General features: G+C 39.8%; 1 protein-coding gene across 9 annotated transcripts in view; it reads left to right on the top strand.

Moving 5' to 3' along the window:
- The window catches only part of PID1 (phosphotyrosine interaction domain containing 1), a 240,117-nt gene that overhangs the window by 130,611 nt on the left and 82,083 nt on the right, over nt 1-27,423 (top strand). Inside the window, exon 2 of one of the 9 annotated variants that reach the window (XM_082464657.1) lies at nt 2,425-27,423. This exon is cut by the window's right edge and continues 46,181 nt beyond it. The exons of the other annotated variants lie outside the window; for them this stretch is intronic. Within the exon in view, the coding sequence (XP_082320783.1) occupies nt 23,114-24,658 (1,545 nt within the window). The 5' untranslated portion in view covers nt 2,425-23,113 and the 3' untranslated portion in view covers nt 24,659-27,423. The remainder of the gene's footprint in view (nt 1-2,424) is intronic. 9 annotated transcript variants of the gene reach the window in all.

The following is a 27,423-nucleotide window of genomic DNA, read 5'->3' as shown; positions in this document are numbered from 1 at the left end:
AAAGCTGGACCTGCTGGAGACTAGCCTTTCTGTAGCCCTAGGTTTAGCTGTAATTATATCCTAAGCATTTTTATATAGATCTTTTGTATCAGGTGCCACCAAGGAGGATGCCACCTCTTCATAAGATAGTCTATTGGGGTATACATTTGCAGACCACAGAGCTCACACTCTGAAGCTATGAAGTACCATAGTTTTTTGAAAGTGAAGGTTCCATCAAGATTGGAGGGAGGTGCCAGTGTATTTTAGGATTGACCAAACTCAACAGGAACCACACTGGAGAGCCCTCCCAGATCATGGGAAGTAGATATTGGCATATGTGTAACTAGCTAGTCACTGCTGGAAGCATCAGCTAGATTTCGTTTTCTGTGTAACAAAGACAAAAAATAGGCAACTGACTAAGGTGCTGACTGTTTGTGAGCTAATGAAATGTTAACGAAAGTTCTGTATATGGGGTGTGTTGATTTGTCAGTCATCCCTGTCTGTTTGCTATTTGGCTATAAGCATCATGAAAATTTATGATTTCTTCATTACCTCGAAGAGATATCTACACTCCCATGTTCACTGCAGCATTATTCACAACGGCCAAGATATGGAAATCACCTAGGTGTTGACTGACAGATGAATAAATAGAATGTGGTATATATATACATACAATGAAATATTATTTAGCCACAAAAAGAAGGAAGTTCTCCATTTGTGATGACATGGATGGACCTTGAGGGCATTATGCTAAGTGAAATAAATCAGACAGAGAAAGACAAATACTGTATGATCTCACTTACATGTGGTATCTAAAATCATCAAACTCATGGAAACAAAGAGCAGACTGATGGTTACCAGGGGATGGAGGGTGGAAGAAATGGGGAGATGTTGGCCAAAGGGTACAAACATTCCACTGTAAGGTGAGTAAGTTCCAGGGATAATGGTGATTATAGTTAACAATACTTATACTTGAAAGCTGCTGTGAGAATAGATGTTAAATGTTCTCACCATCACAATAACAAGATGGTAATTATGTGAGATGAAGGAAGTGTTTACTCACCTTATTGTGGTAAACATTTCACAATATATACCTGTATCAAATCACCACACTGTACACCTTAAACTTACACAGTGTTATATGTCAATTATATCTCAATAAAGCTGGAAAAAAAATGAAAATATGACTTCTGAAGTCAGTCATAGATGCATGAAACTGTCTTTTTTTTTTTTTTTTTTTTCCACGATATTCCTTCCTGACCTCAGTGACTTAGCTAGTTAATTTGGTTGATTATGTCTCATTTGGCAGAAGTGGGAGGTTAAGCTCTACTTTGCTCATGAGATAGTTGTTGGAAAAGGAGTTAGAATTCTATGTTCTGTGTTTTCGTCCTGTTTCTTTTCCTGCTGAGAAATAGTGCCTCCTTTGAGATGAGACATGGCAAGGACACAGACGGGGTAATGACCTTTTTCCTTTCTTAAATGACTATGTGGATGAGGTGTGTTCATTAACTCAGGAAGTTAATGCATGTGTAAGGCCACAGTCAAGGATTTTATCCACCTACTTAACCTGATCACAACGTTTTGGAGTCAGAAGCAAATTCTAATTCCACCTCGCGGTAGTTGCCTATCCTTTTTTTTTCCTTTTCCATTATGGTTTATTATATAATATTGAATATAGTTCCCTGTGCTATATAGTAGGACCTTGTTTATCCATTCCATATACAATAGTTTGCATCTGCTAATCCCAAACCCCCAGTTCTTCCCTTCCTTACTCCCCCTCCCCGCTGGCAACCACAAGTCTGTTCTCTATGTCTGTGAGTTTGTTTCCGTTTTGTAGATAAGTTCATTTGTGTCATATTTTAGATTCCACATATAAGTGATAACATGTGGTATTTGTCTTTCTCATTCTGACTTACTTTGCTTAGTATGATAATCTCTAGGTCCATTCATGTTGCTGCAAATCGCATTATTTCATTCTTTTTTATGGCTGAGTAGTATTCCATTGTACATAGGTACCACATCTTCTTATCCACTCATCTGTCAATGGACATTTAGGTTGTTTCCATGGTTTGGCTATTGTAAATAGTGCTGCTATGAACATTGGTGTATATGTATCTTTTCGAATTACAGCTTTGTCTGGATATATGCCCAGGAATGGGATTACTGGATCATATGGCAAGGAGTTGCCTATCCTGAAGCAACTTAATTTTCTTAGTCTCTCTTACATCGTCTGTAAAATGGGACTAATACTCACCTGGCAAGGTTGCTGTGAAGGCCAAATAAGATAGTAACAGGTAGTGGATGGTAAATAAAATAGCTATTATTTTTCTTGCTTTTATTTTTATGTAGTTTTTAAATCCCCTCAACTCAACTCAAATGCTTTTTTAAAAAGATTTTTATTATTTATTTCATTCATGACTTTTGCTTTAAACACATATTGTGCAGTTTACCATTTTCACCATTTTGAAGTGTATCATTCAGCGGCGTTGAGTACGTTCGCCCTGTTGTCAATCATTAAGACGGTCTAGTTCCGGAACATCTTCATACCCCAAGAGGACATCTCTACCGGTCAAGCCATTACTCTCCATCCTCTACACCCCAGCCCCAGGCAACCACTAATCTACCTTCTGTCTGTACGAATTTGCCTTTTCTGCATGTTTCGTATAAATGGAATCATACGATATGTGGCCTTTTGTGTCTGGCTGCTTTCACTTAGTATCATCGTGTTTTCAAGGCTTCTCAGTTTTATGTCACGTAGCCATTTCACCAGTGTATGCTGTGTATGAGGGAAAATAATTCAACATGTGTGCTCCCTGAATGGAGGGCAAGAGCAGTGTCATCTTTGTAGGAGGGTGAACCACAGCAACCATTCAGAGACTGAGAAGAAAGAACAGTGGGAAGGATGCCAGCAAATTCATTTGTAAATCAGCTTCCACTGAAACTGCTTCCCTTCCCTTAACACCCCTTCCCTCCATCTTTCCCTCTTTGCTCTCTGGCACCTCTTCACCCCTTTCTCCCCTCCCCCACCCCCTGCTTTTCCCCTTCTCAGTCTCTCTCTCTTTCTCCCCCTCCCTCCCTTCCATTCTCTCTTTGTCCTCCACTCTTCATATTTTCACTTCTTTATTTCCCGCTTTTGTTCTCTTTGTGTGAAGGTAGAACTAAAATAGGTTAGTACTAAAATTTCCTATTTGTGGGGATTATCCCTAGAGCGTAGTAAAATTAATTTACATTAACCTTTGGGATCAGAAAAAAAAAGTCCAGTACAAGAGCTTGGTTAAAAAAAAACAAATGATCACATTTATCTCTTGTAAAGAATAATCTACAGCCATGAAAAATCATGCTTAATTGAGTATTTAATGCCAGAGTACATATTTAGAGATTAAAAAGACTTTTTTTCTTTTTTATACAAAATAGTACTGCTATATCTTCCTCAGATTTTAACAAGCCAAATGATTATTATACATAATCTGTGTGCATCTTCATGAAGAAAAAATTAAGGGGATACAGTTGGAACAGTCATTGTCATAGTATGGGGCAATTACTGGCGCTTTTAGTTTTCCTCTTTGTGCTTTTCCTGTCTTCAGAATTTTCAACAATGCATATACATCAACCTTTGGAATCAGATAAAAAAGGATAATGAACATTGTTATTGAAAGTGTGCTAGTGGAATAGCTCCATTTTGGGCCATGAAGCCAGAGATCTGTCTTTAGTATAAAGGAAGAACACTCATTGAATGATGGCTTTCAGATGGGATGATTTTGTCCCCAGGATCATTTGACAATATCTTTTGGCTGTCACAACCAGGGAGGTGCTACTGGCATCTAGTGGGTAGAGGTTAGAGATGCGGCTAAAGATTCTAAAATGCCCAGGGTGTCATCCCCCTACCTCCTCACCAACGAAGAACTATCCAGCCCACACGTCAATAGTGCTGAAGAAGAGAAACCTGCTCGTCGGTTAGTTTAAATATTTTAAATTAGCTCATTGGATAGTATCAGTAGAAAAGGTCATCACTTGGGTTGTCTTTAGTGGGTATAAAGAATTAATTTACTTTCAAGTAACACTCTGATGACGAAATCAAGCTGTTTCTTTCCTCTTACACCTGCTATCTGTTCGATTTTGTTTTTTTAAATCTGGATCGTGAGAAGAAGCCAGGCAGTATATCAATATTTGAGATTAGCATGTTGATACTGATTTAGGTCATGGAATTCCCTGGAAGCAAGGAATAAAGGTAACTGCCATGTAGAGAGTACTCAGGTCAAGCATAATGAAGAGAATTCTGGCTGAGGGAATAGTGCCACCTGCTGAATTGTGTTTGTGTTTTCGACAGGTTCTAATTTCTGCAGGTTGATGCCTGGAAGTGTTACTTTTAATTATTGATCTGTGCATCTTCTTAAGTAGTTACTGCCAGAATGTTGAACAATATTTAGTTATTATTGGATCAAGGTGTAATTAGAAACAGCTGTGAGCAATTGTATACCATCCAGCTCCTGAAGTAGCAAACAAAATTGTACTTGAAGACCTCAGATTGATTAATAGAGATTGTATCTGGCAGTTAAAACAAATCCATCTCCAGTTTGAATGCTACCAGCCAGTTCCCTTTTACCAAGATAACCAGAAAGACTGAAAAATGCATTAAATGCACCATTTCCAAATATCACCAAGTTGAAAAAAAGAAATTCAAGCACATAGTGTTTGCTGCAAAAAAATTGTCAACGTTTCATCCTTTTTTTCCGAATTTCAGCTTTGAGCTTTACTCTCTGTATATTTTTAAGCGTACATTTAAAATCTCCTCATCTTTTGCCCAAGTAATTTTTAAAAAATTCTACAGGGTAGTGCATGCATTTTGATATATCTCTTTCATAACCACATTTTTAGATAACTTGAAAAATTATTTTGAATTACATATTGAATTGGATGGGTCAGGTAATTTGTTGCCATGATGAATCTCTTTATTGCAGTTAACTAGTTTGTCTCATAAAATTATATGCCTCTGTGTAATATGTTAATTCTTGCTCCTAATCAAACATTTAATTACATAATGAGCTTGGATTAATTTGTAACCTGAATCTAGAGCTCATTTGTACAAAATTCAAAATGGTACGGACCGGAGAGAAACTAAGAATTTCTAGCATTTTGTTACAAAGTTTTAGCAATGTATGCCAATCGTAAAACAGAGGATTTGTTCAAGTCCAGAAAAGCATACAGTGATAATGACGGCCAGAACCTGGAATTCTCGTGTTTATTTATTTATTCTGAATTGTGGGCTTGAAAGTCAGTTTTGTAATGTTGACCGTTCACTTAATTTCTCTGGGATGGTCACTACCTGTCACATGAGCACAGAGGGGCCAGTGCGTGAAGGGGACTCCCTCTTGCTGAGGTTGTCATTTGGAAATGGGGGCTTGTGGTCCTCAGACGGTCACTGGAGATGTGAAAGGACCATGTTCATCTTCTAACCCTTTACTCTGTGCGATAAGTATATCCTTCCCTTCCTATAGCCAATTTTAAGCCTTCCTTCTCCCAGGATGTGCATCTTTAAGAGGAGATGATACTACTAAGTGGCATTAAATAAATGAAAAACAGCCTACCATCTGGATTCCTGGGAAACACAGAAGTTAATACTCAAGGATTGGTTCCAAGAACAATACAGATGTCAGTGTCTGCATTGTTTTTTTCTGAGATTGCTTAACGGGTTTGCTCCCAGACCTCAAGATGACATTACTAGATTATAACCAGCCTTCTTCCTCCTCTCTCCTGGAAATTACTTGACAGTGATTGATTCTGAGTTAGATAAATATTTCATACTCCTTTCAAACTAAGCCGAGTTTTGTTTCCTCTTTCAGAAAATGTTAAGCCCCTTTAAGAACCGAATTTTACTTGATTGACCTTTGTGATTTATTCAGATCTTTGCCGAGACCTTGGTTTTTAATTGCTAAATAGGATTAATTAGTGGAATTCATGTCTGGCATGAGTATTTTGTGTTGCCTTTTGAGAGAATGGACATTTTGCCTAAGCTATAGTCTTATAGGAAATAAATTACTCCTAAAGTCTGGCTGCCATGGTCATTTTTGTGTGTGAAGGGGATTCTTTACTCTTTTCATACTTTTTTTGCATAGAACAATCTAGTATTTATTGAAAGTTTATTTATGCTCAGATGTTATGGGTTGAATTGTATCCCTTCAAAATTAATATGTTGAAGTCCTATTTCCCTAGTACCTCCAAATGTGACCTTATTTAGAAATAGAGTCATGGTTAAGTGTAATTACTTGAGGTGAGGTTATATCAGAGTGGGGAGGTCCTCTTATCAACTGTGACTGCTGTCCTTATAAAAAGGGGGAGTTTGGGCACAGACATGCACACAGGAAGAACTCCATGTGACTGCTGGAGTTATCCTGCCACAAGCCAAGGAAATTCCAGAAGCCAGGCTGGAGACCTGGAATGGACCCTTCCCTAGCATGGCCCTGCTGATACCTTGATCTCGGACTTCTGGTCTCCTGGCCACTGGAACGATAAACTTCTGTTGTCTAAGCCACTCAGTTGTGAGACTTCATTACGGCAGCCCCAGGAAACTAATACATCAGACCTTAGGGACAGTGCCATTTCTAGTTGAGGTCCACTACCTTTTATGTGCGTTTACTTTGTGCCAGAAGCTGAGCTAGGTGCCTGTGACACAGAGGGAATTAAGCCTTCCAGGAGTCCAGTCTCATGAAGGAAGTGGACCGAAAGGAATTGGGAAGTTCTGTGTCCTTCTAAGTTCATAGTCACCAACTTGAATGGACCCATGAAATTGTCTGAGAAGCGACTAGTTCCCTAATTGACGTACTCAGCCACATCCCGCGGTGACTATCAGTCTCTGCTGTCCGCCTTTCATCGCCACTGTCCTCCAGGAAAAGAGGACTTTCTTCTGCCTCTCATGTGGTATTTCTTAAAGATGATATTTTTAAAGACTTTCATATATATATATATATATATATATATACACACACACATACATACATACATGTATACATGTATATGTATTTTTTTTTTAAGAAGAAAACAAGAACTTTCCAAAAGGACCAAGTTTCCTTTTCTTGCCTCAACATCACACAGGCATCACTTTGTCCCTTTCCTTTGTGGCTCCAGGCTTCTCCTCCCTGGACCTATTGCTGGGACCTGCACACTCGGTAGGGAAGGTTCTGCCACCCTGGGAACACGAGGGCACACGTGAGCCTGCGGCATTCCAGATGGGCTGAGGGCTCTAAAGCTATTGAGACGACTTCTCATCCTGCCCTTCATGACATAGTTATTCAGAGCTTCGATTCACAGTTGAGTCACAACGAAGGTTCAAGTGTATTTCGTGTAACGACTTTTAAGGGAACTGACGTTTATTTTGGTGTTAAAGCTGAACAGATGCGGGATTGCCAATGGCTACTTAAGAGCAAAGTGTCCTCGAGAAATATTTCCTTCTTTGTGTGACGGCTTCGGTTTCCGGGTGGAGCTGGTCCATGCTTCTTTGCTGTAATTTGTGCGAGTGATGTTGCTGGTAGGTTGCCATGGTGACTTGAGCCCACTGGGCAGCAGGACAGATTTTCATTGTAAGGAGTGCGAATACGACAGCTCAGCCATGGGTGACGCTCTTCTGAGGAGCCGCCTCTCTCATTAGCTTATGAGGCCACTGCATGGGGGCGGCGGGGGGGAAAGTGTCGGGGGACAGATGAGGAAGAGAAGCATTCTGCTTCGTTTCCTCTGCTTATACTCTCAGGGAAGAGACCATGACTCACTTGGGGGATACAGGCAAATCAGATTGTTGTTAGAAATGTGCTTCTTAATAATGCTCTTTGCATAAACTACTCTTCTGAGATAGGAATGAAAGAACACTTTCTGAATAGCTGGGGTTCGCTTTACTCTACTTACGCAGAACCTAACATGTTATCCAGTTGAGGAGAACCTCTGGGCAAGGAAATGAAAATTAAAATATCTCTTACGATGGTGACATTTAGATTTTGTTGTGTAGGCGTGCCTGTGATTGCCAATGTGGAATTTTCAACAAATGAACTTCCCGTAACTTCATGGTTTGGTGGAAATAGCATAAACACGGAGGGCTTTGCAGTCAGGGGGGGACTTGTCTTCAAGTCTCAGTTCTGTATTTACCAAGCTGTGCGTTCCCAGACAAATCACTTGCCTTCTTTAAGCCTCAACTTGTTCATCTTTTGAAAATATGATACAAATACTTATCTACAGGGTATTTGTAAGCATCAGATATGATGAACAGAGTGGCTTGAAACATGATAGACACTCAATGCATGGTGGTGATTATTATTATTATTGTTGTTGCTTTTAGTTTAAAAATAAATTGAAATGAAGGAAAGTTGACAGTTTTTTCCTGCAGTGTTCATGTAATATTTGTTAAATAGCTTGGGTTTTCCAACCATTATCATCCTAGAGTAAGTCCACTCTATTCAAATAAAAGCATTCTTTGGCTTTGAACATTTTTTTCCTCATCAAAGATTCTCCTTTGGGCAATGAAAGTAACAAATAAGTCCCTTTGCACATTTCAACTTGAAACACTTAGAACTTTGTAGGGTTATACCAACATCAGAGAGTCTTTCTCTAATTGCTGAGATGCAACAGTTAGTTGAAGAGAGACAATGTAGTATCACTATTTGGACCACTATTTTTCTATTTGAGTTTTCAGAGGAAATTTAAGGGAATGCCTTTCCCTAAACTGGATTTTGCTTTGAATAAGTGCCCTACTATGAGGTTGTAAGTGTTGAGTTTCTTTATTGCCTTCTTGGAAACACCTTTAGCTGTTGAGAATAAGTGAGTGACATTTGTGGGGGGACTGGTATAACAGTCCCAATCAATTTACCTGTGGTTGGAAGCTTGTTTAGTAATTTAGTCCCTAACAAAATGTGTAACATTGATGTCCTGGGGGAATGGGAGACACAGACAGAGCCTCTGACAGCTTTCACTGTAGAGGAGAGAGGTGTAATCCCATCGATGGCGCCAACACATCTGAAGGAGGCATGTGACCTTTGAGGAGGATGAACTTCATGGAGGCTAGAGAAAGGAGGGCCAAAGAGGATGTACATGGCACTGTTTTTCCAGACTGAGAGGTAGAGAGAGAGAGAGAGACAGAAAAACAGACAGATAGACAGGTACCATCTCTGGCATATAGGAGTTTTCCAGCCACATGGTGGGTTGTGTTCATTATACATTTTCATGATCTAGAACAGTGGTTCTGAAAGCTAAGGGGTGCAGATTTATTTCCCAGGGGACACTTGGCAATGTCTGGAGTCCTTTTTGGTCTTCACAACTGGGGAGGTGTTAACGGCATGTAGTGAGTAGAGGCCAGAGATGTTGTCTTCCAATGTGTGGGACAGCCCTGCAACAAAGAACTATCCAGCCAAAAAGCTCTGTAGTGCCAGGGTGAGAAATACTTGGTGTAGAAAAAAACACACCTTCAGACTGGCGCATGTCCTTTTCACTTACCCCTGCTCAGAACGTCACCTTCTGACGGCTTACTTTGCATTTTGGACACCTTGACTCAAGAAAGGGGTTGTCTTCGCTTGCCCTGCTATAACAAAATACCATAAACTGAGTGGTTTATCCACAATAAAAATGTATTTCTTACAGTTCTGGAGGATGAGAAATCAAAGATCAAGGGGCTGGTTGATGTGGGTGTCTGATGCATGCTCTCTTTCTGGTTGCAGATGGCTGCCTTCTTGCTGTGTCATCACCTGGTCGAAAGAGTGAGCTAGCTTTCTGGCCTCTTCTTTTTTTAACTTTTTAAATTTTTGGCCGCATTGGGTCTTTGTTGCTGCGCGCGGTCTTTCTCTAGATGCGGCGAGCGGGGGCTACTCTTTGTTGGGGTGCGTGGGCTTCTCATTTCGGTGGCTTCTCTTGTTGCAGAGCACGGGCTCTAGGGCGTGCTGGCTTTAGTAGTTGTGGTGCATGGGCTCAGTAGTTGTGGCTCGCAGGTTCTAGAGCGTAGGCTCTGTAGTTGTGGCGCATGGGGTTATTTACTCTGCGGCACATGGGATCTTCCCGCACCAGGGATCGAACCCGTGTCCCCTGAATTGGCAGGCGGATTCTTAACCACTGCGCCACCAGGGAAGTCCCTCTGGCCTCTTCTTATAAGGGCAATTCTACTGATGAGGGCTCCAACCTCATGACCTAATTACCTCCCAAATCCCCCACCTCCACATACCATCACTTTGGGGACTAGATTTCAGCATAAGAATTTTGGGGGAGCACAAACATTCAGCCCCCAACAGCGGTGTCCTAGCTGGTGACTGATAACTTTTAGCCTCCAATTAAAATAAGCTGGCAAACTTGCTCATTCATAAGTTTCTTAAAATTCAAGTCAGTTTTGAGTCCGGTTGGTTTTGGATACCGTGGGAAAAAAATGGAGGTAGAATAATAATAAGCAGGTACAGTTTCTATGCCCATTTTATAGAACAGAAAACAGAGGGGTTGTGTCTTAGCGAGCAAGGGAGCAAAGGAGTCACCAAATCCTTTCCCTTTCCCTCCTGGACACGCGGCTAGATCACACTTCCCAGTGTCGTTGGCAGGTAGGTATCCCATATGACTGAGTCCTGACCACTGAAATGTGGGCAGAAGAGATGTATTCCTTGTCCAAGCCTGGCCCATGAAATGTGCAAGTGTTCCTCCATTCTCCGTCTCCTCCTGCCATCCAGATGGAGAGGCTCCAGGTTCTGAGAGGAGGGTGGAGTCACAGGCTGAGGGGGGACCTGCTGCTTGGAGGACAGCTGTCTGACCAGAAAGCTCAGCCTTGGAGAGTTACTGGTGCAAAAACTAAACCTTTATTTTGTTAAGCTTCCAAAATGTTGGTTAAAGAAGTTACTAGCCTGCTCTCACTAATAAGACAGTGAAATAGACAAGTGCAAACATGAGGGGACACTTGGCTTGTGGCCATCTTTCTGGAGACATTCACCTCAACCAGATGTGCAGAGATACAAAATGAATGACATTTCTGAAGTTGCTGGTGTTTATATTTGTAACACTCTATTTGGAATCATGTTTTAATATCAAAGCATCCGTGAAGACCTCTTTATCGGTATTTTACACAGTGGGTGAAAGCTTATTTATATCTCAGACCATCATTCTAGTGATTTCAGGCTCCTAAATCCTGCTTGCAGATTCATAAATTCACATATTATCTCCTAAATGCTAAGTGTTGCATATGCGTCTGGGATTTAGCTGAGAAATGTGGAAGACAGAGAATTTTTTTTACCAGACCATTCCCAGTTGGTTGTGCATCTCAAGAGCCAAAGCTTATTACTTTCCAAGTTGTAATTTAAGCTTGTTAAATTGCCTCCAGACCTATCGTTTTTATGTAGCATAATGGGAAAAACTCAGTGCTCTGGCTTCAGATGAGTTTTTTTTTTTTTAATTTTCTCTCTCCAAAATCCTACATCCTTTGGGGCTGCATCATCATTATTTCATAGAATCTTCGAGCAGGAGCATCTTTTTATGAAAACTTTTTTTGTTGTTTTCTGTTGTTTTTTTTTTTGAGAGCGAAAGAGAGATTTGCCGTTGCATCTGGCAGGTGGTGTGGCTCTTTTTGAGAGTCTTTCAAACTCATGATGTAGTCACATTTTAAGATCTTTGTGGGATGGCTGTAAGGAGAAATTAGGCTTTGTAACTGTGCAGGAAATTGACCTGGTAAACACATTAGAGCTGGGTTATCCTCTATTGCTCCCTAAATAGCACCCAAAGAATGTGCAGTCCATAGCCATCTCGGAACCTAGCAGGAGCTTCGTTGCTGAGAGACAGAAGGTTCACATTTTGCTCAATATACTACAATGGAGAAAGCCTTCCATGGTATACCAGCTGCCTGTGTGAAGACAAGCCTCCCACAGGCATACAGTGCACATGGGGAGATGAGCTTGGCTAGTACATAGCAAGTAGGTAAACACTCGATGGCCCATATTTAAATATTTAAAGAATGGGATGATTTTCAGCAAAATTGTCTATTCTCATCTTTTATTTTATTTTCATGGATATGAAGCTACAATGTCTGTTTTTATGGCGGGGGGGAGGAGGAAAGGGAGAACTGCTTACACGTTTCAGTATAGTAGAACCTATATTCTAGGCAGTTTTTTCTTTGATGTTTTCGAGTTCCAAGAGGCAGGTTTTGTAAACTGATCAGATCAAGTTTGATTTGCTTTGTCATTTGCCTCGATAATTGATAGAGAATTTTTAAGTGTGCAGAGGAAGAACTGGACCCAGCATGAAAGCAGTTCTTTTGTGCTGCCTGTATTAGTCAGGACAGAATGTTATGCTCTGATAACAAACATTCCTCAAGTGTCAGTAACCAAAACAATGCAGGTTTGTTTCTTACTTACAGCACATACCCACTGGTGGAGGGCTCTGACTCATGGCATCTTTACTCTGAGACCCCAGCTGCCGGAGGCTCCTGCGTATGGGATTTCACAGGTCTCAATAACGGGCAGTAGAGCATGGAAAACCATACACGGGCTCTTCGGTGCTTCAGCAAAAGAGGCACAGATCACTTTTGCTCAATTTTATTGGCCAGAGCAAGTCTTATAGCTAAAACCAACCTCAGAGAGACAGGGAAGTTAGATGTCCTGAATACCAGAAGCAGAAACCGCATAGCAGTAAATAGTGGTAATATTTTCTTCACCGTCCCACCCTGAGAGATACACACTCACACATGTAGACATTTAACCCTAAGCCCAATTTTGAAATTGGCCTCCAAGGCAAAATGAAGACGTCTCATGAGGGGCAATTTTAGAAATACTGTTCAGAATAGGAGATATACAAAGAGTTAGATTCTTCTTCCAACTCAGGAATCTTTTTTTTATTGAAGTATAGTTGCTGTACAATATTATATGAGTTACAGTTGTACAATATAGTGATTCACAATTTTTAAAGGTAGACTCCATTTATAGTTATTATAAAATATTAGCTATATTCTTCATGTTGTACAGTATATCCTTGTAGCTTATTTTATAGTTTGTACCTCTTAATCCCCTACATCAGTCGTGCCCCTTCCCTCTTCCCTCTCCTCACTGGTAACCACTAGTTTGTTCTCTAGACCTGTGAGTCTGCTTCTTTTTTGTTATATTCACTAGTTTGTTCTATGTTTTAGATTACACATGTAAGTGATATCATATAGTATTTGTCTTTCTTTTTCTGACTTATTTCACTAAGCAGAATACCCTCCAAGTCCATCCATGTTGCTGCAAATGGCAAAATTTCATCCTTTTTATGGCTTAGTAGTATTCCATTGTATATATCTTTACTCAACAGGTGGTGGTAAAGCATTTTGTTTTAGGGGCTATTCCTCCACCCTAGACTCAGTTATGCAGTAACATAGCATAATCTCTGAACTGGGAACATTTAATTTAGTCACCTCATTTAAAAAAATAAGTTAAATGCAGCTCAGACTAAATTTAGATTTTTTCTTTTATTTTTCTTTCTTTCTTTCTTTTCTTTCTAAACAGCAGGTCAAATATCAGTAATATGTCCATAGATGTGAGATATAGTCACAAGTCTCATTTTCAGGGTCTGTTAAACTGACTAAAGGCAAATATGAAGCATGAGAAAAGGACTTCAACATGTAATTATAGAGAATTAAAGGTGATGCTATCAGATTTACTGCCAGATATAACCTCAGTTCTTTCTTGTTTGTAACTGTTTATAGAATTAAGATAATCTTTTATCAATTTTTTTCTTTTTCTTCTTTTGTTACAATTAAAAAAATTGTTTTCTTTACCCAAAATAAGTAAAATGTCAGTTGCCTGGGAGAAGTCAAAAGGAACACCGCAGCAATAAAATGGAGCCATCCCAGGATAGATAGATAGATCATGATAGGAAAATAGATTGCCTAACATCCACCTACTGCAGCCACCAACAAAAACAAAACTCCAGACTTCTCTTTTGAAACCCCTCATTAGGTCAAAAAGAAAATAATAAAATTAACTCAGCATGATGCCTGAAGAGTAAACATTTAATTTTATTTTGTCTTTGCCCCAGGTTTTAACAAACACATACACAGAAAGTCTCTCATGGTATCCTCAAGTCTTTTTGTGATTTATTTACCATGTAGCAGAGTCTGACAGAAATATGACCTGCAAAGGCAGTGTCTCCTGAGGGAAGTTCATTACCTGGAATTGGTCCACGTTGTCCACTAGCATCTGAAAGAAAATAATTGCAAATCATATAGCTGATAAGGGATTTGTATCCAGAATATATAAAGAAATCTTACAACTCTAAAAGGATACCAAATTTTAAAAATGGGTAGATAATTTAAATAGCCATTTCTCCCAAGAAAATATACAAAGGGTCAATGTACACATGAAAAGATGCTCAAAGTCTTTCAACAGTAGGGAAATGCGAATCAAAACTATCACACCCAAAACAAAACAAAACAAAACAAAACAGAACAAAACAAACAAAAAAACTATCACATCCACTAGAATGGGTAGAATCAAAAAGATAATAAGTGTTGGTGAGGATTTGGGGAAAGTGGAAACCTTATGCTCTGCTAGTGGGAATATAAAATGGTACAGCCACTTTGGAAAACACAGTGGCGGTTCCTTAAACAGTTAAGCTCGAGTTATTATATCACCTTAAAAAGTTAGAGTTATTTTATCACCCAGCAGCAATTTCATTCTTAGGAAAAAATATCCAAGAGAAAAAAATCCCAAAAGAAATGCAAATATATGCCCCATAAAAACTGGTACACAAATGTTCATAGTAGCATTATTCACAATGGCCAGAAAATGCAAATAACCCACATATCCATCAACTGATAAAAAGATAAACAAAATGTGGTATACCCATAAAATGGAAAATTATTTGGCAATACAAAGAAATGAAGCACTGATACCTGCTACAATGTGGATGAACCTTGAAAACATTACGCTAAGTGAAAGGAGCCAGTCACAAAATACCGTATATTATACGATTCCATTTATATGAAATGTCCTAATGGGCAAATCTACAGAGACAGATAGTAGATTAGTATTTTCCTGGGGCTGGACAGGGGTGGGCAGGTAGTGGGGGAGTGACTGCTCATTGGGTATGGGGTTCTTTTTTTGGATTGATGAAAATGTTCTAAAATTAGATTGTGGTCATGGTTGCACAACTCTGTGAATATACCAAAACCATTGAGCTGTACTTTTTAAATGAGTGCATTGTGTGTTATGTGAATTGTATCTCGATAAAGCTGTTTCTCTTTTTAAAGTAAGATGAATTTCATCCAGCTCCAATACTGAAATATAACCCTGCTGGCGGGGTGTACTGGCTCAGTAGTTTATAATGCTGTCCGGTGGGTTCCAAGTTCTGGTTCAAAGTTGCCTACTAAGGAACTGGTAACAGCTCTTAGCTGTTCCAGTGATCCCCTTCTCAGCACCTGTCCCTTTCCATTCCACACCATCCACACTGAGATGTCTCACTTCTTGCTTCAGGACAGAAGGTTTGCTAAAAGTTCATAATATTTGCTAATGAACTTGCTCGATGAAGTACAGTATGGAAGCCCTCAAACCTGATTTCCAGGAGTGACTATGGTAGACTTGCTTTCCTTCAATATGCTCTACAAATGCTGGCTGCCTGCTTTACCAGTGAACACAACTGGCTGTGTGATGCTGGAAATATCTAGAGCTTTCTCTAATCTGAGTGCCTTTGGTCTGGGTCTTGGTTTCACTATAGGGTGGCACACACTCCAGTAATCAATCAGCATTCTCTAGGCAAGGTGGCCTTGGGGAAAGGAGTTGCAAAACTCGTTTAGAGGGAAGAGTAACTTCCTGCTTGGGATTCCAGTGGAAAACCATTCAGCCATTGCTGTGTGCCATTGCACACTCTATGTAATGCCATTGGACTTTTCTCTAGCAAAGACACACATGGATGTGACTGTTTAAGCCGTTACGCCCAACATTGTATGGACTACATTTATTTAAACATTGTAGACACATAGTAAGTTTTGTTGAATTAATTAATAATTGCATAGAAACCATCTCTCTGCCACTTTGTGCAAAAGAGACCTGGATTGTTATAAATTATATAAAATTTTTCATTAACTTTTCAGCTATGGAAACTATTATCTCAGTAAAAATTTACTATATAAGGAAAGCAAACACTGATTCTCTCAGAGATATTTATGAAAATTGCATTTTTAAAAGAAATGACAGTCCAGCTCTTTGTATAGTTCATTCTCTTACTTCATTCAGGCCTCTTCTTTTTTTTTTTTAATTTATTTATTTAGTTTTGGCTGCATTGGGTCTTCGTTGCTGTGTGCAGGCTTTCTGTAGTTGCATCGAGCGGGGGCTGCTCTTTGTTGCGGTGCACGGGCCTCTCATTGCGGTGGCTTCTCTTGTTGCAGAGCACGGGCTCTAGGTGCGTGGGCTTCAATAGTTGTGGCATGCGGGCTCAGTAGTTTGGCTTGTATGCTCTAGAGCGCAGGCTCAGTAGTTGTGGCACACAGGCTTAGTTGCTCCGCGGCATGTGGGATCTTCCTGGACCAGGGATTGAACCCGTGTCCCCTGCATTGGCAGGCGGATTCTTAACCACTGCACCACCAGGGAAGTCCCCAGGCCTCTTCTTGATGGGACCTTTTGCAGTCTCCTTCCCTGATTACTTGTCAAAAACCTCAGGGTCCCTATTCTTCTCTATCCTTTGTCCTTTGTTTTCTCTATAGCCATAATCACTCCCTGTTTGCTGCATATGTATTTCTATATTGTTTATATCTGCTCCATAGAATGTAAGCCTCATTAGGGCAGGACCCTATTCATCTTTTTTTGCTGTTCTGTCCCTAGCACCTTGATCAGTGTCTGGCTTCTTGTAGGTACTCAATAAATATTTATTAAATGAATAAACAAGTATCACACACACTCCTCTCCCCAAACTACAGTTTGAGAAGAGAGCCCCACAGAGCTTATAATGAATGAATGAATATGCCCATTTCTCAGTTGTAACTACTCATTACCCAGCTTCCAGAAACCTAGATCATACTGACGAAGTAGAGGGACTGTAGGAGTTTGGAAGGACCTTCTTATTCAACTCCCTTTCCTGACGAGGAGACTGAGGGTCCAAGTGGTGAAGGGACTTTCCCTTGGTCAAAAGAAAGTGACAGAACAAAGACTATACCTCAGATGATGTGATTCCTACGTGCATGGTTCTCGAAGTTAGAATGTGTAGAAAAACACTAAGTTACATTGGAATGTTTAGCTGTTCTGATATTTACTAACCATAGAGTAATACTATATTTTAAGTATAACCCAGATGTCAGTTGGGGAACCTTGCTCCTTTGAGATTCAACAATAACTGGCTGAGACCCCCATTGCCCATGTGGTACTCAGAGATTTTGAGGTGTAGGGAGAGGGGGCTCTGTATTCCTACTTTGTCCTAATTAGTTCAAGATCATTGACTTTTCTTGTACATGCTGTTCCTTTGTCACCTCACTATGCTCCCAAGTTGCCTCTCTAGGTATTTTGATAAATCAAAGGAGAAATTATACCATTCCTTTAGGAAGGCAAGAGTGGTTTCCCATCAGTATTGGCTTTAAATAAAGAATAAATAACACGAGGTTAAGCATTTGAACTATTTCCACCCACTGACTACTGCTATTTTAGGGTGTTAACTATTTTAAGGTGCTAAAATGTAAAGGCATTGTCCTGATAAAGTAATGCATTGCTCTTGTAGAGATGAATGATACAACAGGAAGTACACTGACTTTGTGGGGATCTTGGCCTTGCCATGTACTCACAGTGTGGTTTTAGACAAATGAATTGATATCTTTAAGCCATAGTTTCTTGATTGTAAAATAGAGAAAATGGTACTTACTCTATGGGTAGTGAGAAATGAGTGAAGCAATATATGTAAAAGCTTTGTATAGAATGCTCCATGCAAATAATATCACCATTGCCACACCATACACTTTTTTTTTTAAATGAATTTATTTGTTTTATTTATTTTTGGCTGCATTGGGTCTTCGTTGATGAGCGCAGGCTTTCTCTAGTTGCGGTGAGTTGGGGCTGCTCTTCGTTGCAGCGCACAGGCTTCTTATTGCAGTGGCTTCTCTTGTTGCGGAGCATGGGCTCTAGGCACGTGGGCTCAGTAGTTGCAGCATGTGGGCTCAGTAGTTGTGGCTCACGGGCTCTAGAGCGCAGGCTCAGTAGTTGTGGCACATGGGTGTAGATGCTCCACGGCATGTGGGATCTTCCCGGACCAGGGCTCGAACCTGTGTCCCCTGCATTGGCAGGCAGATTGTTAACCACTGCGCCACTAGAGAAGTCCACAACACACACTTTTAAGGTAGTTCTATTTCTTTAGAAAATGACTGCATGAATACCCCAAGCTTCCTGTCCAAGGCATTTGCTCCTTAGTACCTGAAACTTTGAAAATGATATTCCCCCTGGAGTGAAAAAGGTGGTCCAGGTAAAGAAAACAAATTATTCATAATAAGTTAGAAAGCAACTTGAGAAATAGTCTGCCCCAGTTGGATTTTTTTGAGCAGGTAAATGGAGTTTCATCAAATTGGCTAAATTCTTGTGTTCAAGAGTCTTTTGCTGCTGAGATATACCAGATTTCTTTTCATATTTACACAGGTCAACACCTTGTTTTTTTACTGACTCAAGGAAACAACATTACATTGGCAGAGATCCTGCCCTTCTTGGTAGGATTGACACATTTTGCCTTCTGGATATATTGTACTTTAAATCCTTTTATGGTTAATGCTTTCCTGTGAAGAAACAGTGTGTTAACATTGTTTGAATAGAACAGCAAACACATAGGTCGCTTTTGATTGCTTTCTCACTTGTGTGGGACAGATAATGGTTTCTCTTCCCTGTTCCTTTTGCTGTTCCAAAGCATTGCATCATAGCATCTCAAAATATGGTGTCAGTAGGATTGCTTTTCCCCTTCATAGACGAAAGATTGGGGTGTGGAGCTATAAGTGACTTACCATTAGTCTCAGAGCTGTAGTAACAGAGCTAGGATTTTTTTCTTCCCTGTTATAATACTAATGACAACCTCTTGGCATTCTTCTGAGACACACGCATGTGAATAAGTAGACATGAGGATCCTTTGTTAAGCCTGGAGAAATGGAGAGTAATATTCTAGTGCCCCGCTGAAATGATATTGTTTATTGTTACGAATCCTGAGTAGGGGAGAATTTTCAGATAAGCCACCACTTATTTTTCCTTTTGTTAACCTGTGTCTACATTGGGAGGACTAAAAGAGATGGGTGATGTGAAAGAAGGAGGAAATAGAAAAAGAAATTGAACAAATCTCATTTCCTTCCCATTGAATTATCCATGTATTAATTTTCTCATCAAGTATTTTTTGAGTGCTTGCTATGTGCCAGGTTCTGTTTAAGTCACTGAAGGTAAAAGGGTAAAGAAAATAGGAACCGATCCAGCCTCATGGAACTTCCAATCTGTTGAGAGAGACAGGCAGGCAGTGGATCATTAACTGCTCAATTACAATGATTGCAACGAGAGTAAATGCTTGAAAGGAAAATACAGGGTACCATGAGCCCCTGTAACAGGGCATCTCAACTGAGCATGGCAGTTCAGGAAGTCTCCTGAAGAAGTGCTGTTAGCTAAGACTAGAAATCTGGGTAGGAGGTGGCAGGTGGTGGACGCTTGGTGGTAGAGGGATGCGGAGAGTCCAGGCAAAGACAGGAGCATGAACAAAAGTCCTGAGGCAGCAAGAATCTTGGCATATTGAGACACACAGAGATTGAAGTGAGAGAACAAGTGGAGGGAGATGACAGAGATAAGCAGGTAAGAGCCACTGATGATCATTGGTCTTGGTCTTGCAAGAGCCTTGATGATGATGCAGAAGATTTGGACCTGTGTTGTAGAGCAGTGGGAAATTATTAAAAAGCTCAGAGCAGACAGGGGTATCAACACCCTGGCTGCAGAGAAAGGAAGGATGGAGAAAGGCAGGGCTACATGAGAGACCTATTAGGAGATTTTGGCAGTAATCCAGGGGAGCAATAATGTTGGCTTTGACTTGGGGGTGTGGCAGTGGAGAGAGGCATGATAGATCTGAAGGCAGCCTTGATTGGAGGTGAGGCCTGAGGGAGAGGAAAATTTTGGTTATGACTCTTGGATTGGGGCATGGGAGACTTGGGGGTATGACATGATTCCATTTATTGATAAAGGGATGCCTAGAAGAACAATTTTTTTTTCTTGGGGGTGGGCAGCAACACAAGAGTTATCTTTTGGAAGAACTAAGTTTGATATGTGAGCCACTAAAATAGACATCGATCTTGACTGTATTGATCCAGGGCTCAGAATAGAGAACTAGACTGAAAATATACATAGTTGAGCTGTCCACTTACAGATGGTGTATAAAACCGTGTAGGGGGATGAGGTCATCCAAGAGAAAAGCCAGATGAGAGAAGAGGAGGGCCCAGGTCATGCCCCAAGGAATGGATGCTTGGTCTGTTAAGATGTGCCATTACAAGATCGTGTCTGGTGAGGGTTAGGGTAGGTGTGACAGAGTTGCAGGCAATATTTAGAGATCAGGAGAAGAAGCTCAGAGAGGAAACTGAAAACAAGGAACTATGGTGGCAGGCCAAAAGCCAGGAGGAAGGGATGTTGTGGAAGGCAAAGGAGTATGTGTGAGATGTTCCTGAGGGCAGGGGGAGGATGTGGTACCATTAGGAGAGTGGATAACCCAACTCAAACTGGACTGAACACTAAAGTAGAAAGTCTCAGGATGTGATTTTTCTCTAATATCTCAATGGCTCATTTCTAAATTATGTAGAATTCCCCCTGCTGAATATTTCTAATGATCAAAATGATTTATTTTTTTTTGAGTTTCACTTGGAAGCCAGTTGGAAACACATGAAGTGATTAAAAACTGAACTCAGTTGACTCGCCTCTGGATTTTGGGCCACATAAAATCCACGTAGTAACTTTTTATAAATACTGTTTCAAATTATTAAATTGAAGACCTTGACAAAATAAAATATTGAAAATAGCCTTTCTAGTATTGCTAGATGAAGTTGGGCATGTCTGGTGTGTCTTTTTTGTGAACTAATGTTCCCATGGTTTCCTGATAGATGTTTGAGTCCTGCCTATGAATAGGGCAAAGAGTAAAGAACAAGATTTAGGGATGTCGCTGGTGGTCCAGTGGTAAGCCTCCATGCTTCCAACGCAGGGGGCGTGGGTTTGATCCCTGGTTGGGGAACTAAGATCCCACATGCCTTGTGGTGCGGCCAAATAATAAAAAAATAAAATAAAGAACATGATTTAAGTGAGACAAGATTGGAGCCAGGGTTCCAGATGGCGGAGTAGAAGGACGTGCACTCACTCCCTCTTGCAAGAGCACTGGAATAACAACTAACTGCTGAACAATCATCGACAGGAAGACACTGGATCTCACCAAAAAAGACACCCCACATCCAAAGACAAAGGAGAAGCCACAATGAGATGGTAGGAGGGGCACAATCACAATAAAATCAAATCCCATAACTCTGGGTGGGTGGCTCACAAACTGGAGAACACTTATACCACAGAAGTCCACCCACTGCAGTGAAGGTTCAGAGCCCCACATCAGGCTTCCCAACCTGGGGGTCTGGCAACAGGAGGAGGAATACTCAGAGAATCAGACTTTGAAGGCTAGCTGGATGTGATTGCAGGACTTTGACAGGACTGGGGGAAACAGAGACTCCACTCTTGGAGGGCACACACAAGGTAGTGTGCACATCAGGATCCAGGGGAAGGAGCAGTGACCCCATAGGAGACTGAACCAGACCTACCTGCTAGTGTTGGAGGGTCTCCTGCAGAGGCGGGGGGTGGCTGTGGCTCACCGTGGGGACAAGGACACTGGCAGCAGAAGTTCTGGGAAGTACTCCTTGGCGTGAGCCCTCCCAGAGTCCGCCATTAGCCCCACCAAAGAGCATCTAGACTCCAGTGCTGGGTCGGCTCAGGCCAAACAACCAACAGGGAGGGAACTCAGCCTCACCCATCAGCACATAAGCAGATTAAAGTTTTACTGAGCTCTGCCCACCAGAGCAACACCCACCTCTACCCACCACCTGTCCCTCCCATCAGGAAGCTTGCACAATCCTCTTAGATAGCCTCATCCACCAGATGGCAGACAGCAGAAGCAAGAAGAACTACAATCCTGCAGCCTGTGGAATGAAAACCACATTTACAGAAAGATATACAAAATGAAAAGGCAGATGACTATGTACCAGATGAAGGAATAAGGTAAAACCCCAGAAAAACAACTAAATGGAGTGGAGATAGGCAACCTTCCAGAAAAGGAATTCAGAATAATGATAGTGAAGATGATCCAGGACCTTGGAAAAAGAATGGAGGCAAAGATTGAGAAGATGCAAGAAATGTTTAACAAAGACCTAGAAGAACTGAAGAACAAACACCTAGAAGAATTAAAGAACAAACAAACAGAGATGAACAATACAATAACTGAAATGAAAAATACACTAGAAGGAATCAATAGCAGAATAACTGAGGCAGAAGAACGGGTAAGTGACCTGGAAGACAGAATGGTGGAATTCACTGCCGTGGAACAGAATAAAGAAAAAAGAATGAAAAGAAATGAAGACAGCCTATGGGACAACATTAAGTCACCAACAGTCGCATTATACGGGTCCCTGAAGGAGAAGAGAGGCAGAAAGGACCTGAGAAAATATTTGAAGACATTATAGTTGAAAACTTCCCTAACATAGGAAAAGAAATAGCCACCCAAGTCCAGGAAGCACAGAGAGTCCGAGGTGGGATAAACCCAAGGAGAAGCATGCTGAGACACATAGTAATCAAACTGACAAAAATTAAAGACAAAGAAAAATTATTAAAAGCAACAAGAGGAAAATGACAAATACCATACAAGGGAACTCCCATACGGTTAACAGCTGATTTCTCACCAGAATCTCTACAAGCCAGAGGTGAGTGGCATGATATATTTAAAGTGATGAAAGGGAAGAAGCTACAACCAAGATTACTCTACCTGGCAAGGATCTTATTCAGATTTAATGGAGAAGTCAAAAGCTTTACAGACAAGCAAAGGCTAAGAGAATTCAGCACCAGCAAACCAGCTCTACAGCAAATGCTAAAGGAACTTCTCTAAGTAGAAAACACAAGAGAAGAAAAGGACCTACAAAAACAAACCCAAAACAATTAAGAAAATGGTCATAGGAACATACATATTGATAATTACCTTAAATGTGAATGGATTAAATGGTCCAACAAAAAGACACAGGCTCGCTGAATGTATACAAAAACAAGACCCATATATATGCTGTCTACAAGAGATCCACTTCAGACCTAGGGACACATACAGACTGAAAGTGAGGGGATGGAAAAAGATATTCCATGCAAATGGAAATCACAAGAAAGCTGGAGTAACAATACTCATATCAGATAAAATCGACTTTAAAATAAAGAATGTTACAAGAGACAAGGAAGGACACTACATAATGATCAAGAGATCAATCCAAGAAGAAGATATAACAATTGTCAATATTTATGCACCCAGCATAGGAGCACCTCAATACATAAGGCAAACGCTAAAAGTTATAAAAGAGGAAATCGACAGTAACACAGTAATAGTGGGGAACTTTAACACCTCACTTACACCAATGGACAGATCATCCAGACAGAAAATTAATAAGGAAACACAAGCTTTAAATGACACAATAGACCAGATAGATTTAATTGATATTTATAAGACATTCCATCCAAAAAGAGCAGATTACACTTTCTTCTCAAGTGCACACAGAACATTCTCCAGGATAGATCACATCTTGGGTCACAAATCAAGCCTCAGTAAATTTAAGAAAATTGAAATCATATCAAGCATCTTTTCTGACCACAACACTATGAGATTAGAAATCAATTACATGGAAAAAAACGTAAAAAACACAAACACATGGAGGCTAAACAATACATTACTAAATAACCAAGAGATCACTGAAGAAATCAAAGAAGAAATCAAAAAATACCTGGAGACAAATCACAACAAAAACACGATGATCCAAAACCTACGGGATGCAGCAAAAGCAGTTCTAAGAGGGGAGTTTATAGCAATACAAGCCTACCTAAAGAAACAAGAAAAATCTCAAATAAACAATCTAATCTTACACCTAAAGGAACTAAAGAAAGAAGAACAAACAAAACCCAAAGTTAGTAGAAGGAAAGAAATCATAAAGATCAGAGCAGAAATAAATAAAAGAGAAACAAAGAAAACAGTAGCAAAGATCAATAAAACTAAAAGGTGGTTCTTTGAGAAGATAAACAAAATTGATAAACCATTAGCTAGACTCATCAAGAAAAATAGGGAGAGGACTCAAGTCAATAAAATTAGAAATGAAAACAGAGAAGTTACAACAGACACCGCAGAAATACAAAGCATCCTAAGAGACTACTATAAGCAACTCTATGACAATAAAATGGACAACCTGGAAGAAATGGACAAATTTTTAGAAAGGTATAACCTTCCAAGATTGAACCAGGAAGAAATAGAAAATATGAACAGACCAATCACAAGTAATGAAATTGAAACTGTGACTAAAAATCTTCCAACAAACAAAAGTCCAGGACCAGATGGCTTCACAGGTGAGTTCTATCAAACATTTAGAGAGGAGCTAACACCCACCCTTCTCAAACTCTTCCAAAAATTGCAGAGGAAGGAACACTCCCAAACCCATTCTATAAGGCCACCATCACCCTGATACCTAAAGCAGACAAACATACTACAAAAAAAGAAAATTACAGACCAATGTCACTCATGAATATAGATGTAAAAATCCTCAATAAAATACTAGCGAACAGAATCTTACAACACATTAAAAGGATCATACACCATGATCAAGTGGGATTTATCCCAGGGACGCAAGGATTCTTCAATATATGCAAATCAATCAATGTGATACACCATATTAACAAACTGAAAAATAAAAACCATATGATCATCTCAATAGATGCAGAAAAAGCTTTTGACAAAATTCAACACGCATTTATGATAAAAACGCTCCAAAAAGTGGGCATAGAGGAAACCTATCTCAACATAATAAAGGCCAAATACGTCAAACCCACAGCAAACATCATTCTCAATGGTGAAAAACTGAAAGCATTTCCTCTAAGATCAGGAAAAAGACAAGGATGTCCACTCTCACCACTATTATTCAACATAGTTTTGGAAGTCCTAGCCACGGCAGTCAGAGAAGACAAAGAAATAAAAGGAATACAAATTGGAAAAGAAGAAGTAAAACTGTCATTGTTTGTAGATGACATGATACTATACACACATAATCCTAACGATGCTACCAGAAAACTACTAGAACTAATCAATGAATTTGGTAAATTTGCGGGATACAAAATTAATGCGCAGAAATCTCTTGCATTCCTATACATTAACAGTGAAAGATCAGAAAGAGAAATTAAGGAAACAATCCCATTCACCACTGCAACAAAAAGAATAAAATACCTAGGTATACACCTGCCTAAGGAGGTAAAAGACCTGTACTCAGAAAACTATAAGACACTGTTGAAAGAAATCAAAGATGACACAAACAGATGGAGAGATATACCATGTTCTTGGATTGGAAGAATCAATATTGTGAAAATGACTATACTACCCAAAGCAATCTACAGATTCAATGCAATCCCTATCAAATTACCAATGACATTTTTTACAGAACTAGGACATTAAATCTCTAAATTTGTATGGAGACACAAAAGACCCCGAATAGCCAAAGCAATCTTGAGGGAAAAAAATGGAGCTGGAGGAATCAGACTCCCTGACTTCAGACTATACTACAAAGCTACAGTAATCAAGATAATATGGTACTGGCACAAAAACAGAAATAGAGATCAATGGAACAGGATAGGAAGCCCAGAGATAAACCCATGCACCTATGGTCAACTAATCTATGACAAAGGAGGCAAGGATATACAATGAAGAAAAGACAGTCTCTTCAATAAGTGGTGCTGGGAAAACTGGACAGCTATATGTAAAAGAGTGAAATTAGAACACTCCCTAACACCATAGAAAAAAATAAATTCAAAATAGATTTATATAAGACCAAACACTATAAAACACTTAGAGGAAAACATAGGAAGAATGCTCTTTGACATAAATCACAGCAAGATCTTTTTTGACCCACTTCCTAGAGTAAAGGAAAGAAAAACAAAAATAAACAAATGGGACCTAATGAAATTTAAAAGCTTTTGTACAGCAAAGGAAACTATAAACAGACAAAAAGACAACCCTCAGAATGGGAGAAAATATTTGCAAACTTATCAACAGACAGAGGATTAATCTCCAAAATATATAAACAGCTCATGCAGCTCAATATTAAAAAAAAAACAACCCAATCCAAAAATGGGCAGAAGACCTAAATAGATATTTCTCCAAAGAAGACATAGAGATGGCCAAGAGGCACATGAAAAGCTGCTCAACATCACTAATTATTAGAGAAATGCAAATCAAAACTACAATGAGGTGTCACCTCACACCAGTTAGAATGGGCATCATCAGAAAATCTACACACAACAAAAGCTGGAGAGGGTGTGGAGAAAAGGGATCCCTCATGCACTGTTGGTGGGAATGTAAATTGATACAGCCACTATGGAGGTTCCTTAAAAAACTAAAAATAGAATTACCATATAACCCAGCAATCCCACTACTGGGCATGTATCCAGGGAAAACCATAATTCAAAAAGACACATGCACCCAATGTTCATTGCAGCACTATTTACAATAGCCAGGTCATGGAAGCAAACTAAATGTCCATTGACAGACAAATGGATAAAGAAAATTTACATTGTACATATATACAATGGACTATTACTCAGCCATAGAAAGGAACGAAACTGGGTCATTTGTAGAGACGTGGATGGACCTAGGGACTGTCATACAGAGTGAAGTAAGTTAGAAAGAGAAAAACAAATATCGTATTTTAACGCATATATATGGAATCTAGAAAAATGGTACGGATGAACCGGTTTCAAGGCAGAAATAGAGACAAAGATGTAGAGAACAAACGTACGGACACCAAGGGGGGTAAGCGGGGTGGGGGGGGGGCGGATGAATTAGGAGGTTGGGATTGACATATATACACTAATATGTACAAAATCGATAACTAATAAGAACCTGCTATATAAAAAAATTAAAATAAATTCAAAAAAAAGAAGATTTAGGTGAAAGATTTTTTAAATACAGATTAGGAAACAATACTACTTGAAGAATTCATACTATGTATTTCCTCTCCTTAAATTCTACTTTGAAAAGTGTAGCTTACAGTAAATTTTTGAAAATGCTCAAATTTGGGGTTGGTTTTATAGAACCTCATTCTTAAGAACTGCATGAACTGAATGAACAGTGTGAATGGACAGCTGAATGAACAGTGTAGCTGCTTGTTTTGGTTGATTGGTTGAGTTCTTCGTATAAAAGAGCAGCGCAAAACAAGAAACTGTATTTCAGTTGGATATAAAT

The sequence above is a fragment of the Balaenoptera physalus genome, assembly GCF_965194825.1.
Source record: "Balaenoptera physalus genome assembly, chromosome: 6".
Classification (NCBI taxonomy): domain Eukaryota; kingdom Metazoa; phylum Chordata; class Mammalia; order Artiodactyla; family Balaenopteridae; genus Balaenoptera; species Balaenoptera physalus.
The sequence above is the reverse complement of the archived record's forward strand: the minus strand, read 5'-3'. Positions and strand labels throughout refer to the sequence as shown.